The 16,624-nt window shown below is 40.1% G+C and overlaps 2 protein-coding genes across 3 annotated transcripts; one reads left to right on the plus strand and one right to left on the minus strand.

Moving 5' to 3' along the window:
• Positions 1 to 5,094, minus strand: LOC137184208 (uncharacterized). Of its 2 annotated transcripts, XM_067591663.1 has the most exons (3): positions 5,006 to 5,094; positions 2,823 to 3,336; positions 1 to 1,239 (listed from the first exon to the last, which is right to left on the minus strand). In XM_067591663.1, exons 2-3 carry the CDS (start codon positions 3,334 to 3,336, stop codon positions 950 to 952), a joined length of 804 nt encoding a protein of 267 aa, XP_067447764.1. In that variant the 5' UTR covers positions 5,006 to 5,094; the 3' UTR covers positions 1 to 949. The 2 variants fall into 2 exon arrangements, with proteins under 2 accessions (XP_067447764.1, XP_067447762.1); XM_067591661.1 differs by lacking the exon at positions 5,006 to 5,094 and having other exon boundaries at positions 2,823 to 3,748.
• On the plus strand, positions 5,027 to 12,879 carry dalrd3 (DALR anticodon binding domain containing 3). The gene is made up of 13 exons (XM_067591660.1): positions 5,027 to 5,260; positions 6,397 to 6,704; positions 7,289 to 7,599; positions 7,837 to 7,895; positions 8,113 to 8,214; positions 8,313 to 8,377; positions 8,776 to 8,834; positions 8,958 to 9,040; positions 9,272 to 9,398; positions 10,258 to 10,316; positions 10,471 to 10,587; positions 10,691 to 10,759; positions 11,116 to 12,879. Exons 1-13 carry the CDS (start codon positions 5,027 to 5,029, stop codon positions 11,233 to 11,235), a joined length of 1,713 nt encoding a protein of 570 aa, XP_067447761.1. The 3' UTR covers positions 11,236 to 12,879.
• Positions 12,880 to 16,624: the final 3,745 nt, after the last annotated feature.

Here is a 16,624-nt window from a genome sequence, read left to right on the forward strand (position 1 = left end):
ATATTTTTTTTTCCAATTTTATGTTTATTGGGCAAAGTTAAACAAACACACATCCCAGTTCTTACATTTTTCCTTTTAAATTCTACTAAGTAGAAATCCAGAACTTGTGATCTGTATCGATTTCCTTTACTTCCCTGTCCCTCTCCTCCCAATTTTACGCCACTTCCCCAACCCAACCAACTATTTATAATCAACTTTTTCATCATTCATTCTCTCGATCAACCAGTTTGCATGCTTCACCTCTACTTTCATCCACACACATATTCAAACACACATCCCTACACATACAGATCTTCATCTCAACTGTCATCCATTGCCCTCATCACTTATATGGGACAACACTATCCAGAAACAGTGTCTTTATAAAAACATTAGTTACCCAATAAAAACAGGCACAACAAACAAAATATAAGTAATATACACACCAAAAATAATATAAAAACCATAACACTTACGTTAGCAGCCGCAATTACCCAACACATCACCAGAAAGCTACTTACAATATAAATTGATGAAACGCAAAAGTTTCCCAAGCACGCTTATCTCCATGCCTGCCCCATCACTTCTAGCCAAGGTGATCATTGGTCTGTGAATTGTGCATTTTGCAGTCTCAACATGAAAATTTTTTTTTTTTATTCCTGTAACTACTGACTGCCATGTGTCATAGGTTGGTGGGTCTTTTTTCAGCCAGCTCAGTGTTATTGCTTTCTTGGCTGCTGCAAGACGTATATGCAGTAAGTTTATCTTTTTCCTGCTCATCACTGCTTCTGAGATGGTCCCAAAGATGGCCAGCAATGGGTCCCTGGTTAGTTGAAAACCAAATATTTTATCAAGTAAATAGGAGTGTGGGTTTAGGCACTGGTCAGCTGGAGGAGGAGAGAGACAGAAGTGTTCCCTGGACCTGAATAATCCTGTCGTAGGCCACCGTCACTCACACAGGAAGAGTCAGTCAGGGGCCTGAAGGTGCTGAAGGTGAGGGGAACCTGGAGAGTATCCTGTCCACCAGCTCCAGGTGTCTCTCGTGGTTTTCTCGACTGATCCTTTCATGCATGGCTGTGAGCTGACTCATTAGATTGTTCTGCATTTCCTTCTCGTGGTCCATTAACCTCTGCAGCCGTGCGTCCTCCTGCGCCTGCATGGCGGCGTCCATCTCTCTGAGCTGGGTGACCGTCGCCGACACCAACGTGGAGACTTGCTCCATCACCGTTGTTTTCCTTTTCTTAGATGGAACCGTGTACGCTAGAAGACAAAGACAGAGAGCAGCCTGTCAGTAACAGGATTTATCTGTGTTTTAACAGACTGGATTTGAAATAAAACAATGACTATGATAAATAATCAACTAGTTGAAGTTTATTTGATGAGTCATATCGATATATCATATATCAATGATATAATGTGTGTTTAAGCTACGTTACATACATTTGCATGTTTGTAGCTCCGGATAGGAACAAGAGCAGAGAATCATGTTTACCCACCTGACTGATCTACCTTTCCATGTTCAACCTGGACCTGACTTCAAAAACACTTCAAATACTTCTCAAAGTTTTGCTGTGCAACACACCTATGTGTGTTTTATTTTGTAATTTTCATACAAAAACTTTATTTTAAAATCCTAAAAATAGGTTGAGAGCAGATTGTCCTAAAAAGACGTCCTCTGCACATAAAATCAATGTCATTGGCCATAATCAGTTTTTAACTGTTAAGCAATGATGTGAGTTTCATCTGGGTAAATAAAAGTTACGAAGGATTTATTATTGAGTCACATAACTTCATCATGGACGTATAATCTTTATACTTTTGGTCATTCGTGTTTGAAATGAGCGAAGCATCGTCTCGCGAGAATACGCGAAGTTCAGCACGTGAGTTGAGTACTGCGCCTGCTTACTGAGTAGTTTGAAAGCAACAGAAACAGGATAGAAACGGAGCAGAGATAAGGCTATTGGGTAAGTTTGCTTTTATTTTGGCGTGTATATTCCGTAACGCTCATGTTGATGAAAAGTTCAATGACTTAGAGCCTCTGTTTTCCTTACAGAGTTCCCGACGAGGACTGTCAGCGACTGTTTACATCCTGGAGTTAGCATTAGCATTAGCCTGCTGCAGCCTCAGTGGAAACTGGAGAAAAGTGAATCAGATGGAATTAAAAGAGATAAGAGTTCAAACTGTTAGATTATCTACAAGAAACTGTACTTATGTGTTATTGTTCTGTGTTATTTATCCAAATAAAATACTGTTGCACGTCAATAGTGACTCAGTGTTTCTGTAAAAATGATGCATCTGCCTTGTATTAACTACGACACTCAATGTGTTTGGTTATATATAATTTTTTTAATTAGGATTATTTTGAAAGCGACACATTGTTGAGATGTATAACTGACGTCCGGGTCAGACAGGACGTTGATTGGACCATTTTAGAACATATAGCATATTAAGTTGTTAATCTGGACATAAAGGATGTATAAAGCTGCAGAATTCACACTACATAAACTTTAGCACAATAGATGAATAGGACCACTGGTGATAACAACAAATTTGGCCAGGAAGGACGTCCAGCTGATGGCCAGGTAACGTCCAGGACGTCGGCACAATTTCCATTTTGGAACTATTTCTGAACCAGTACAGGACGTCTTGATTGGACGTTCAAACGTCTCAATCGTAGCTGGGGTGGTTCTTATCTGTGGTTTTTGTGAGTCAGAATTAATTATGAAGCATTTAAAATGACTTGGGTTCTGTCAAAATAAATAAATGCTGTTAAACCCCAACTCGGGACTTCAGGTCACATGACCCTGCACGTCATCCAGGTATAATAATAAACAGACACTTACTGATGGGCTGTAAGTGCTCTGATGAACTGTACTGCTCCTCGTCGTCCTCCGCCTCCACTGGACCCAGATGTTTGTGGATCTCCCCGTCGTCAACTTCGTCCCAGAGACTGACGACAACCTCCTGATGTTCCTCGCTGACGGCAGGCGGTGGTTGAGGAGGTGGTGATGGAGGTGTCGGCTCAGGCGGGGGGCTAGGACTCCGGCTCCGCTTAACCGGGTTTCCTGCGGGAGCGTTTGAGAAAACCCGGTGGCACTGCTCATAAAACGGCCAGTCGACGCGGGCGCTCCCACAGCGGGTCTTCTGCTGGTGGTACTTGGTGTACTGCTTCCTCAGCGCCTTCAGTTTGCTGATCACCTGCATGTGCGACCTGTACACCCCCCTCTCCGCCAGCAGTCTGGTCATCCTGTTGTAAACAACAGAGTCCTTCGCCGTCCCCGTGATCTGGTTGCGGATCGCCTCCGACCCCCGGATGGTCAAAAGTTCTTTAATTTCGTTCTCCTGCCAGTTGTGCATCTTCTCTTTGTGGAATAAAAAATCTGGCACTGAAACGTCTCAACTCAATAAACTGTTATCTCAACTCAAACACCTCCCTTGTATATTTGCGCCGCTAACGTCATATTTCTATGCCGGAAGAGGACGTGTTCAAAGATCGTCTATTATGGCTCTGTCACTGTAGCTAAAAATTACTTTTAATGTTGTACTAAAAAGACTCAGAATATGTCCACTTGATTTGGCCAATTTTGATGGCGGAAGCCTCATATTAGCTTCAGATAAGCTTTTGAATATATTTTTGCACCAAAGAATTGTCCCCTGTCACCTACATTAAAAGTGTATTAGGAATTAATCTTTTAATTGTCAGTATGAACAGGAGGAATAATTACAACAAGCAAAACCTTTTTTAATGTTCATTTGGGAACCTGACTATTGCTTTAAGACAGACTTAAAAATGTTGAACCCGTCCTATAATCTATACTATTAAATAATATTGTTACTTATTGCAATTTTGTATAATTTTACATTAAAATATGTAACACATTATAATTACTTGTTGGTAAATAACTAATATAGCAAATGGTAGCAGTTTAAAGGCACAATTGCTCAAAAATTTACATTCCACTTTTGTTTCCCAGGGCAGTGTTTCCCTGTTGAGCAGCAGTGTAAAGACAAAGAGAGGGAAATTTGCACTAAAAATGTTGTAACTTTGGAAGAAATCCACTTAATGTAAACTGTAAACTAGACATTAGACAGACCTCAAAAGTTGTAAACCTATCATTTGAGATAACACATTATTGATAATCTATTATCTGCTCGGACTGCAACTAATGATGACTCTTGATTGATCTGACGATTATTTTCTCAATTAATCATTTGATCTATAAAATGTGCAACATTTAGTTTGTTTTGTGTGTTGTACCCCAGCAACCCTGACCATGGTCTGTTTCAGCTGCTCCTGTCCAGAGAGCTTTTTCCATTAGACCACCAGCTTGCAGCCTGCCTGATGTCACACAAACATACATAAGAAAACATATACGTATATATACATACATATAGATATTTATTCATATATTATAGGTAGGACGCACACACATACTGCACTTTACATACATACATGCACTCATATGTTTTATACACTTCTTGTTGTTTATAGTGGTATGGTCTTTCCCAAGCTATTTCCACACAGTTGAAAGCACACTAATGTAAAATATGACTGTATGCTGTAGCATTAAGATTATCATTCATTATGGGGTCTACCATAAACCAGGAAAACAGCATCAGACCATAGACTGTATATATAGATCCTCATATACAGTCTATGATCTGGACAGACATGTATGTGTCCACATGAGGCTACTTTAAAGTGTAGTTCAGGTTGCAGTTACTCTGCCACACACTGGAAGGCGCTATTAGGTGTAATCCACTGGTCCAACACGGATATTCACCTCGGAAGAAACACAGATTGCGCTTCACTGGTTCCGCAAAGGGAAAAAACAGCCAATGCAGTCCTCCTTTACAGCCAATATCTGACATCGATCAGTTATCAACCGTACTGCTGCAACATCGACTGTCATTGTGCAGCGTTGAGGCTTACAATAGCCTGGATCAGGACACACCAGGGTGAACAAATTGTAACAGAAAACAGGAGCATGGCGGGGATGTGCTGATAGCCTGGTAGCAAGCTCACCTGTTTGTGTTGTTGGTGGTGATGGAGAATATCGAGGAGTCTTCGCCCCTCCGGATCACCCCTACAGTCCGGGCGCTGAGCTCAGCACTGCGGGGGAAACGTGAAAATGTCCCCGATTCCAGCCAGGGAAGCGGCGACAGGATCTTCCCTGACCCGGAGAAGCTTTGGTTTAAGGAGAGCAGCGCTAAAAACCTCCGAAACAGGGACTTCTTGTCGCCGACCACGATGCTTCACACGCTGTACGCGGACGGGCAGGTTGGTTTGACTGATACCTGTTGTGTTTGTCAGCATTTATAGTGGCTTTAATTCTTATTTATCGGTGTTTTACGTCGAATTGCATTCAATTAGATGAACTGAAACACATTTTAAAGACAGTACTCGCAACTGGACTACAACCTCATTAAACGGCTATTTTAAATGTTAGCTAGTTAACCTAACTTAAATATTTTGAGAGAAAGTCAACAAATGATTCTTCCGCCAAACAGTATAGTTCTTGGGCTGTAGCTAAAGGCAGGTGTGATGTTGTTGTGCACATTAATATTAACGGTTTAGAACGTGACTCGGCCAATGAGAACAGAGCACCGGAACTATCTGCTTTATAACGCCCAGCTGACTCCAACCTCCCGTTAGAAAAACCAGGCGAAGGCTGGCTTCAATTTCGCAAATCTCGAGCAAAAGACACCTAAAACCCGAAACCCAGAATACGTTTGAATGATACCGAGACAGACAAACCGTTGGACTGATAGAGGCCGCATCATGATCGACCAGACACTCAGCCTGCGGCAGTAATTATTAACCCATGAGTGACAGATACAATATGGGGCACAGCACAGCTGCAAACACGAAGCCGCAACTGTGGTGGCGTAAAAACACAAGCAGCACACCCTGTATGCTAATATCCACCATGCACCAGGATGCTTGGTGTTTTTGCATGCATTGTGTTGCAACACAAACCTGTCATGATGGGTTTACCCACTAGAAATGCACTGATAGTGTCTGAAGCAGATAACAGTATCTGCTTTTTTCCCCACTGATACTGACAATATATTCATTTTAGTATTAGCAACATATGCATGTGAGAAACAAGCAATTCTTTTCAGACATGCATATAAGCTGAAAAATCAATAACCCCAAAACAAACATGTTTACTGTGTTTCTAATTTCCACAGTAAACATGTCGCCTTTCAAATGAGATATTACAATATCAATTTCATGCCAATCTAGTGTATCAGACCATCTCTAGTACTTGACATACTGTATATGCACATCTCATTACCTGAATATCAGTCTTTTCCACTAATTTCTGTCCCTTTTCACTCACTCACATATAAACGTGTTCATGCTTGCATGCATGTGAGTCTCTGATGTCTCTGTCCCTTTTTTCCACCTAGGTCCCTCCAGCAGTGATGTCCAGGGTCTTGTCCCTCCGTGGCAGTGGGGTTCTCCCTGTGGCTGGTGGGGAGGTGATGGGTGAAGGGCTGAGGGTGAGGGTGGACCGGGCTGCAGCCTTCAGGGCCGTCCTGGCGGGTGGAGCCACAGAGTACCTGACACCATCAGGTCAGAGGCAGGGCTGTGTGGTGCTCAACTGTCCTGCCCTGCACCCTAAACCCAACACACCCACTCCTGACACACTGACTCTGGGCCAGCTGAGGACTGTTCTGTTGGCTGACCACATGGGGGCACTGCTGAGAAGACAGGGGTGAGTCTGGGGGTAAATTCCAGCATGACAGGAGGGTCTTGTGAATGGAAAATATGAGAGGAAATGCTCATTTGATCTGTGGGGCAGATATCTGTATATGTTTGTTATGATAAAATACAAACAAAGCACATATTTACACTCCCTTTCATGATTCTTCTACATCTATTCCCTTTGATTCACTGTCATCCATAACAAAATGCTCTTTTCTTTCTCTTTTTACTTTTTTTGTCATGGCATTTCAGCATTGCTGAAACAATAAATCAGTCACCAAAAATGTGGAAAACCCATTAACTGTCATTTATCAAGGAAAACTGTCAAACATTTGCTGGTTTTAGCCTCTCAGACGTGAAGATTTGTTGGTTTTCTCTTTTATATCAGTGTAAATTCTAAATCTTTGGATTTAATAATGTTGGTCAGACAAAAATAGTATTTTGAAGATGTTATTTTGGGCTTTTTGAAACTGTAAAGGGCATTTTCCAGTATATTTGGATATTTTGTACTAATCGATTAATCAGTGATGAAAATAATGATTAGTTGCAGCCTGAGGTGAAACATACTGATGTAAATCTACTTACCTGTCTCAGATTTTCAGTGTCCTATTGCCCCACGCTTCCCGAAGACAGCGACATCATCACCTTCCTCCGAACCCTGGGCCTCGATTGGCCGACATCCCCGGCCAACTGGACTAATGAGCAGCGTGAAGAGAAGATCCAGGAAGCGCTGGAGAACTCCCCGTACAGAGAGAGGGAAAATGAGAGAGGCAGGAGGACCAGCGGAGGAGGAGGGAGGAAGGCAGAGGACGGGGAGAATGAGGGAGCGCTCAGGATCAACCTGAAACGAGTTTTCCAGGAGGAGGGGCTGCTGGGATATGACCCCAGTCTTGGCACCTGCACAGGTGAGGCCACCATGGGGCATGTTTGATTCAACTGTTAATTTTGAGAATCTACTACTGTCCATTTTTCTGCTGTTAATGGTTATATTATAACGGTGTGTTGGTCTTTTAAAAAGCAGAACTATCTTTCTGTCTGGTCTGGTTACTGTAGCTTTAGGTAAGAGAAAAGTTAGCAGGATAACATATTGTTGGTACTGTATATTTGCTTGTAACAGATTGTTAATATCTTATCTGTTTCAGTGCACAGAGACAGTGTTTCCCACCTGGCCCAACTGGAGACAGCCACAGCCGACTGCACAGTGAGATGCATGCAAATATGCAGCACACAAACACACTGAACTCACATACAAAGCCTTTATACAGCACTATGCAAACACAAACCAACACATGGATACACAGTGATGTTTGTCCCCTGTTGCTACCTTTGATGATTCAAATACATCTTTTAAAATTCTTATGTAAAAAAAACAGACAAACAAAGCATTGATTTGGATATCTTTGCTGCCTTTTTCATAGGTAGCCATGGCAACAGCGTTACACGTAACTTCTTGTCAGGATGAGTTCCGCCAGCAGCAGATTGCGATGCTGTGGAGAGCCAGCGGAGCGACACATACGCAGGTATCCACACACACACACACACACAAACACACACACACACAATCATTTAGAGCAGTTTGTTCCTATTTTTACCTGTTGTGCTCTGTGTGTGTTTGCAGAGACATTTGGTGTGTGGACCTGTGAAGACTCCTGGTTCTCACCTCACTGCTGCACAGTACTTGCAGTAAGACTTTCTTTGTGACTTTGCTCAGTGATATGATTTTTTTTCTCCTCTTCTGTCTGTTGTCATCATTTCTCTCTTTGTCTTCAGGTTTTCTTTTTCCTCTTCACTCTCTCGTGTCCACTCGTCTTCCCCGTCTCTTTTTCCATCACAGCTCTTTCTCTGCCTCCACTCGCCCTGCCCACCTCTCCACCAGACATACTGTTTATTATCACGAAAGACACTCTTACTGAGCTCTTCTCCGCACTGTAAAATTGCAGCTCTAATTAAATTTAATCAAAAGAACACTAGTGGGCGTTGATGGTGCTTTTCTTCATCCTCGTGTTATCGCTGTATGTTTTTAGCCCAGTCGTCTGTGTAAATGAGGCTTTGATTGTTTCTGTCTTCCCACTCTCCTCCAGGCTGAGAAGAGGTCAAATGAAGGAGGCCTCAGAGATGAAGTATGGAGATCAAGTAGAAGGTGTGTGTGTGTGCATATAAACGCAGTGTGTATGTGTTGAAACTGACTGATACAAATTACTATTAACTACAGACGAAGTGAATTAATTGGGGTGAATGCCGCTGCCGCCTCCTCCTCTTGTAGGTCAGACGTGGGATGACATCATCAGGGTCATGACCTCTGCCACCGTCAGATTTGAGCTGCTGTCAACAGTCCACACCAGTCCTGTGAGTCTCCACTTTAGCTGCGCGTTCGCACCTGAATGTGTCATGTAGCTGCTGATGTGCTACGCGTGTGTTCACGAGTGTGTGACCTCCCCCCCATAGTGATTATAATATGACTTCACAAGTTTTTTAATTATAAATTCTGTTCATGCAGAAACGTCCCTTTTACACTGATGGCAGTTTCCTCTGTGACATAATTAGTTGAGTCAGAATGATTGACAGCTGTCTGTTTAGGTGACACTGGACGTCCAGAGGGAAGGAAGTGTGTCCACCAAAGGCCCGAGAGGAGGAGTGTTTGTGATGTATAACTGTGCCAGACTGCACACTTTGTTCGACAGCTACGAGAGAGGAGTGGGGAAGGGTGAGAGACGTGCTTTGCATTTCTCAGATCAACAACATTACAGATAATCAGATCACTGTGGTTTGGCAGGTTCCCTGAAGCTCAGAAGACAAAAATAAACAATAAACGTAATAAAAAGTGTAAAATGCAGGACAATCTTTTCCACATTAGTCTTAGTTATTTATGGAAATTGTCTCAAATTAATATGATGTTAAAATATATGTTAAAATGCCACAGAAATGATAAATAATACAATTTTCTAATCATACAAGAATGATAAATATATATTAAATGTAGAGTATTGTTGGGACTACAGTTCGCAATACAACTATTTTTGTGTCGTCGTTCTAAATTTGGTGTTTTACACTAAGAAGCCAAAACTAAAAAGTAGGTCAAAAACTGAAGCCACAGACATTTCAGTGCTGTGAAAAACATTCTGACATTTACATATCAGGAGCCTGTATGTGTGCGTCAGACTCACAGGAGTATAGAGTTGCGATGCATCTTAATGCATTGTCCAGCTTCTCAAATGTGAAGTTTTGCTGTTTGTTCCTTTTCATATATGACAGTTAATTGAACATCTTAACATTTTAGACTGATAGACAAAACAACCAATCTGAAGACATCACTGTGGCCTCTGAGAAACTGTGAACGCCATCATTCACTATTTTTAACATTTCATAGTTTAAACGATAAATCAACTTATTGTGAAAATAATCAGCAGATTAATCAAGAATGAAATAGGCGTTAGTTGCAGCCTTATAGAAATATTACATACAGTGTAAGAAGTGTACATGGAAAAATAAATACACTACAGAGTTTATGATTATTATTTACTGTATAACAAGCTTGAATTTGTATTTATGTATTTTGTCTGCAGGTCTGTACCCAGAGATCCCTGATGGCTCTGAGTTAGACTTCTCTGCTCTCAAAGAAGAGGTAACACTTGATTCTGTTCTCTGTCTCTCCTTTAATTCCCTCAGCTTTTATTTTTCTTTCTCTCCATTATTATAAACTGTCCACTTTATAAAAGTCCTCGCTGTAACATTTCAGTTTTCATCCTAACATCCTGTCTCTGTGTTTCGACCGGCAGGGCGAGTGGCTTCTCCTGTTCAATTACCTCATACCGTTCTCCGAGCTGCTGGACCAATCAGGACAGGCGTTAGACTGTGAAGGGGGAGGAGCCAGAGTCAATATTAAAACTGAACAGGTCGGAGCACTTAAATGAACAAATTAGTGATCAGTAGCGGCTTAAACAAAAAGTCTGATGTTGAGATGTTTATGTAACTCGTATGTGTGTTTGTGTTCCTCAGATCTGTAAATTTCTGGTGTCTCTCAGTAAAGACTTCAGCTCGTACTACAACAGAGTCCACGTGCTCGGGGTGAGGACGTATTTATTATAAGCACAAGAGATGTTAACTGTTACAGTAACTCTTTATTATTACAGGTGAATGTCTGTACAAATATATTCGTCTGGGTTTGTGTGCGTGTGAATTTGTGTTCCCTACACCATATAGAGATTAGTGTAGTAATAGCCCGTTGCCCCGTCTGGCGACTTTTTGTCACTGACAGAATATGATTACTGATGTCAAAAAAATCATAAAAAAAACCCACCAGTTCACTATGAGGGCAGCAATATTCAATCTATTATCTCTCTCTTTTTCTCTCTCTCTCTGTCCTGAAATCTCTTTATTTTCATTTCGTATTATCACCTCTTCCCTTTCTTTTTTTTTCCCAGGAGCCATTGCCTCATCTCTTCAACCAGATGTTTTGTCGCCTGTATCTGTTGAGAGCGTTGAGAGAGCTCTACCACAGCGCTCTGGACACCCTGAACCTTCCCCCCATTAGGCAACTATAGCCTTAACATACGTCGCTCATCCTGTAATCACTGTTAGTCCTACCTCCCCGCCCGCCACACACACACACACACACACACCCTCACCTATATTTTGCATTTGTAGCCTCATCGCATACGCACTTCATTAAGCGTTAATGAAAAATGTATCCAATTAAGACACATTCTCACCTTTTACATCTTTTTTTGGCAACGTTACAATCGACAGTCTCTGTCTGTTACAGTCAGTTATAAGAGACTGTTCAACCCGCCCACGATGTAGCTCCTACAGCTCATCGTCAACGATTCCTGCGGCTGGACTTACCGTAACTGTTTGAATATTTGAAGGATGTCATTATGACCCATAAATCATGAAATGTGGAGTCAGTAAAGTCTGCGCTTTTTATCTAAAATGTTTGAGTGATTATGTGTGAGGTCAGCGTGATCTGGATGGAGTGATTTTCCTGGAAAATTTGATCTGTTTGCATGTTGTGCTTCACTTTGGATTAGTTGCTCTGTGGAGGGGAGGGAGTGAGGGAGGGAGGGAGGGTGAGGGGGGTATACCAATCATCAGAATTTTAACTGCAGCGTCAGAGTTTGTGAAAACGGGTTATGATTTTCTCTGTCGGAGCCCCACTTTGTAATTTTTAACTCTGTAAAATCACACTAATCACAAGTCCTTTTTATTTCTTATTGACCATAAATAACCCAACAAGACTTTTTAATATGATTTTGGTGCCAAAATCCCACCAGTATCTTAACCAGAGTGCCCAGTTTAAACACCCCACCTACACTTTATTATCATTATTATCATAGTATTCCCCTGCTTAATGTCTCACAGTCATAATTGTTTCACCGTCTGAAGAAAAAAAAAAAATCGTACTTTTTAATGAGCCTTGTTCAACTGTTCATGTATGTTCTCCGACTTGTATTTATAAATGCCATACAAATATTTATTGTCAGTTTAAAAAAAAAAGAGATGTGTACAGAATATATATTCTGCATATGAGTCTTAATTACTGTGTTCATATGATTGTTTAGAATCCGATTAGTCGCAGTTATCCTGCTTGACAAACACCTGATCTTCACTATCAGACATGTGCCAGAAATAACCAGTGTTTATAACTTATTGAGAGAAAGGGAGAGAAAAAAAAGAACAGCGTTTAAGGCATCGTGCCACCAATTTTTAGGAAATGCATGAAATGGCATGAAAATAATATATGTGAAGAGTTTTATGCCAAAAATATTATTTATACATTTTGGTAGGGGATAAATAAAACATTGATCCTTGAGTATCTCTGAAATGTGAGATGTTGAGTTATCTGATGTCTGCTAAAATGTGCCATAGCTTGTTTGAACTTTCTGCTGTACATTTGTTTTTTTAAGTTGGTGTTTTTTCAATTTCTTATTTTGGAACAAAACAATTGTATCGAACACAAATCTCTTTCCAACTCACTTCTCACTGCATGAAATGTTCTCCGCAAATGTTCCTTGTCCCTGATTGGTTTATGGATTTTTTTTTTTAAGGATTTTTTATTTTTTTTTTTTACATTTTGTTTGCTTTAGAAGAGAGGAGGGGATGTTTACAATATGTTGATTCATTTATAGTAACTGTCTTGGTAACTTCCTCTGTAATTATCATAGTATTAAAGCAGGAGATGAGAAGAATGACAGGCTTTCTTTTTTTTTCTTACCTCATACTGTAACACTGTCCTACTGTATCTACACAGATGTACATAGATAATAGATACAGTATGTTCGCTGTAGCCATTGGTGGGTTTCTCTTATCACCCCTCAGGCCTCCACATCTCTGACCTTCTTCTCCCATCTCTCATTCTTTTCTCCTTCCCTGTTGCCATCTATGCTCCCATCTCGCTCTCCCTTTATCCTGTGCTGTGTTATACACTCACTGAGTCCTCACATACAGAGCTTAAGCTCACTTGTACTAATTTTAGCAGTGCTGGTTTTGGAAGCTTGGAAGTAGTTTACCGTTAATTTTCCTGAGGGAGATTTCTGAAAACCTTGATATGAGGTGTTGGAAACAGCTGGAAACCAAACAGCTGGAAACAAGATGACTCAAATGGACTTAAGCCAAGGATACAGGAGCCAAAATTATGCTTTTAAAGAAGGGATGAATTACTCATCCAGTGCAGACTTTTTAATGACATAATCAGTTTCCTTTTTTTGGTTTCAATTGTAAAAATCTCTCTATGTCCTATAATTATTCTCAAATAATTCACTTCTTTTTCTTAATTCCAAGGACTGCACATTTCTATCACATCTCTTTTAAAATATTAAGAGTTTATTTATGTTAATTTACTTCTGTCTCAGCTTCACAGAACATTTCTAACTATCCTGCAGATCTCTACATACTCTTTGTCTCTGCCATCATGTATATTCGCCCATCTGAATCTAAATAATACTGTCAAACTCTCTCCTACATACATCGGTCCGCCCACAGTTTCTGCATCTCTCCTGTCTGCAGTGATAAAATAACCATCAGACTCTATAGTCTCTCTTCCCATCATCTAACAGATGTACTGTACATACTGATACTGTTATTCTATAGATAAATCCGCTCACGCTCTACTGCTGCACTCTGCCCTTAGGCCACATGGATCCAACAATAACTCACACTGCATGGATAGACATTATATGCTGTTAAGAGTGACCCATCACTGTGGATACAACCCCAGTAATGTGAAGTGCCATTTGCCCTTTTTCTGTGTTTACATCGCTCCCTCTCACCCTGACTCCTAACTTGCTGTTTTCTTTGCTCCCATCTGCTGATCATCAGTTTCCACTTTTGGACCTAATTTGTAAAAGGAAGGTGGGCTCACATTTCTGCTCATATTTTCTGTGATTTATCACAGGCTAAAAGTAATTTATTTTCATGAATTATCCTGGGTATTAATCCTGCAAACTTCAGATTTTTTTTTGCTCTTATGAAATGGTTTTACCATTTACTCCAGGACAAAGTTAGAGGCTGTTTTTCTAATTTATAAATGAGGCCTTCTGCTGACTCTGTTAAAACAGATGAACGGTACACTGTAAGTTTGAAATCCTATGCTGCTTTTTTTATTCAATTTCCTCCTGTATATCCACTGACAATACATATACTTACCGTATATTACACATAATGCAGCTCTTATTTAATTAAAAACAAGAATAATCAGTATCAAAACAGTTAGCTTTGCTGCATTCAAATTGGAAATCCCTATTAGTTTAATATGTAATCACATACAGAGGCAAATGTGTGGTTATGAGTTTATGAAACATGATATATTCTCTATTTATGATGCCATCCACACCCAGACTTTAAAAAAAAAAAAAAACTTTATTTAATTACATCCATGCATCATTCTTTTCTTCCTTCCTTTGTTTTTTATGTTCATTTCCTTGTTTAGTTTCTAATTTCCCAGCTGTTCTTCTAATTTCTCAATAGTTGTTTCCTTAGCTTTTTCCATTATTGTTCCTTCTTTCCATTCAATCAGAAGGAAAGAAACAAAGCAAGAAAAAAGGGTAGAAAGGTGGAAGAAAAGTGATGAAGAAATAAACTTTATTACGAAGCAGATGGTAGCTGGGATTTTATTATTTAAGAAGGTCCTGTATTTCCTCTCTCTCCACTGCTCATACTATATACTCTCTCCTAGTGTGCTATTATATGTGGACAACACACACGCATGCACCAATAAATTTTAGGTGTATGAAAGTCAGTGCTGATCTGGACTTTTCAAGCTATGCTGCTTTACACATGGAATTGAAAAAATATCGCTGACTACACCAACCTGTAATATTTGTGATGTATATTATTTTGTTTTATTTACACGGGTTTGGATTGACACAAAGAGTCAGAGGCATAAGTTAACAGACATCATATGATAAATTAATAACTGGAGTAATTGGTTCTGTTTTAATGAACTGAGCAGCTTAGACAAATCCGTTGATTGTCTTAATAATAATGCTATTAGTGGAGAATTTCAGCACGGTTAAGGTCACCAGCAGCAATTAGCATGTAGCCCAGATAGCAGACCATGCAGGCAATCATTGGAACCTCTAAACCTCTAAATTTCATGGAGAGAAGATGGTAACTGAGCGTTATTAGTTAATAATGTCTGCAGTAATCCTGTTGCACAGCTGATTCCTAATTAGCTCAACTTAACAATGAAGGAAATAAGATTTTAATTGTTCATTAAAATATCATTATAAGCTACTTAAAATAAATAAGAAGGTGATTATGCTGTAGTGGTATCTTCCTGAAAGGGTTAAGAATGAATAAATGAAAACAGACACCTGCCAAAAGCCATTTGAGTGCTCATGAGTCTGTGTTTAGGTGTTTTTTTTTTATTCTGGGTGTTGTTTGTAGTAAATTTTGTATCCTCAGAGTGTCAGAGTTACCTTTGTGTCAGTGGAAAGTCTCAGGCTTCAACTTAGACCTCTATATTAGTTTGTTGAATTGCCTAATTTGTCTTATCTTGAATAAAAGTGGGTCTGCTGTGGTTTCTTGACTCTGGACTTGAATGTCCTGTTGAACTACTTTTTAACAAAACACAGAATCCCTACTTTATCAAGTATTGTAATTTTACCATTACATAAGGTGTTGGCACAATAAAGTAAACAATCTCACAATCTCCAGGGTTAAGATACCTTCCACCTGCTCTGGCTGTCAGCTACTTTTCCCACAACAGCCAGGAGATGAGAGATGTCGGCCAACGTCCGAACCCACACAGTCATGACACTTTCCTGCCAGGACAGCACATATAGACCATTTCAACAAGATCCAATGTCACTTTGCTTATCATCCTGATGTGCTCGGCACTCTGGAGGATTGCAAAGTATCTCAGACAAAAATATCAGTTCATTAGGACGATCAACTTTTGCAGTTGAAATAATGGTCCAAACTCCTGACATTTACAGCCCTAAACGACGAGCGAGAACCAATAAATGTGGCAAGTCCACAGATCAGTTTAATGATGTGCTTCCTCCTTCCCACAACCTGTCCTGACCTGCAGTAATGAGCTGCCGTTTCTGTCTCTGTTATAGATGACGTAGTTCACAAATTCAGGCACACACACTTATCATTGTAAAATTCACATGCACTTTGGATGTTTAGCTCTTTTCCTTTTAACAAAGCAATTACAAAATGCTTTACAGAGATAATCTGTGGACAAAATAAGCACATGGAGGTTTTAAAAATTGGAGTACAAGTTAGCAGAGGAAGGCTGGCATCTTTGAAGTTAACAGTAGCATAATCTTTATTTCCCAAATCAACAATACTGTATTTCAATAGTAAGAATGGCAGAGCTGCAGACTTGAAGTTTTGAGACTTCACTAGGACTCGATTACTCTCATACTTGACTTGCTTGAGATTTAAAAGCAAAGACATTCAAGTCAACAAGTCTCATGTTTTGAC

The sequence above is a fragment of the Thunnus thynnus genome, chromosome 6 (genome assembly GCF_963924715.1).
Source record: "Thunnus thynnus chromosome 6, fThuThy2.1, whole genome shotgun sequence".
Taxonomy (NCBI): Eukaryota; Metazoa; Chordata; class Actinopteri; order Scombriformes; family Scombridae; genus Thunnus; species Thunnus thynnus.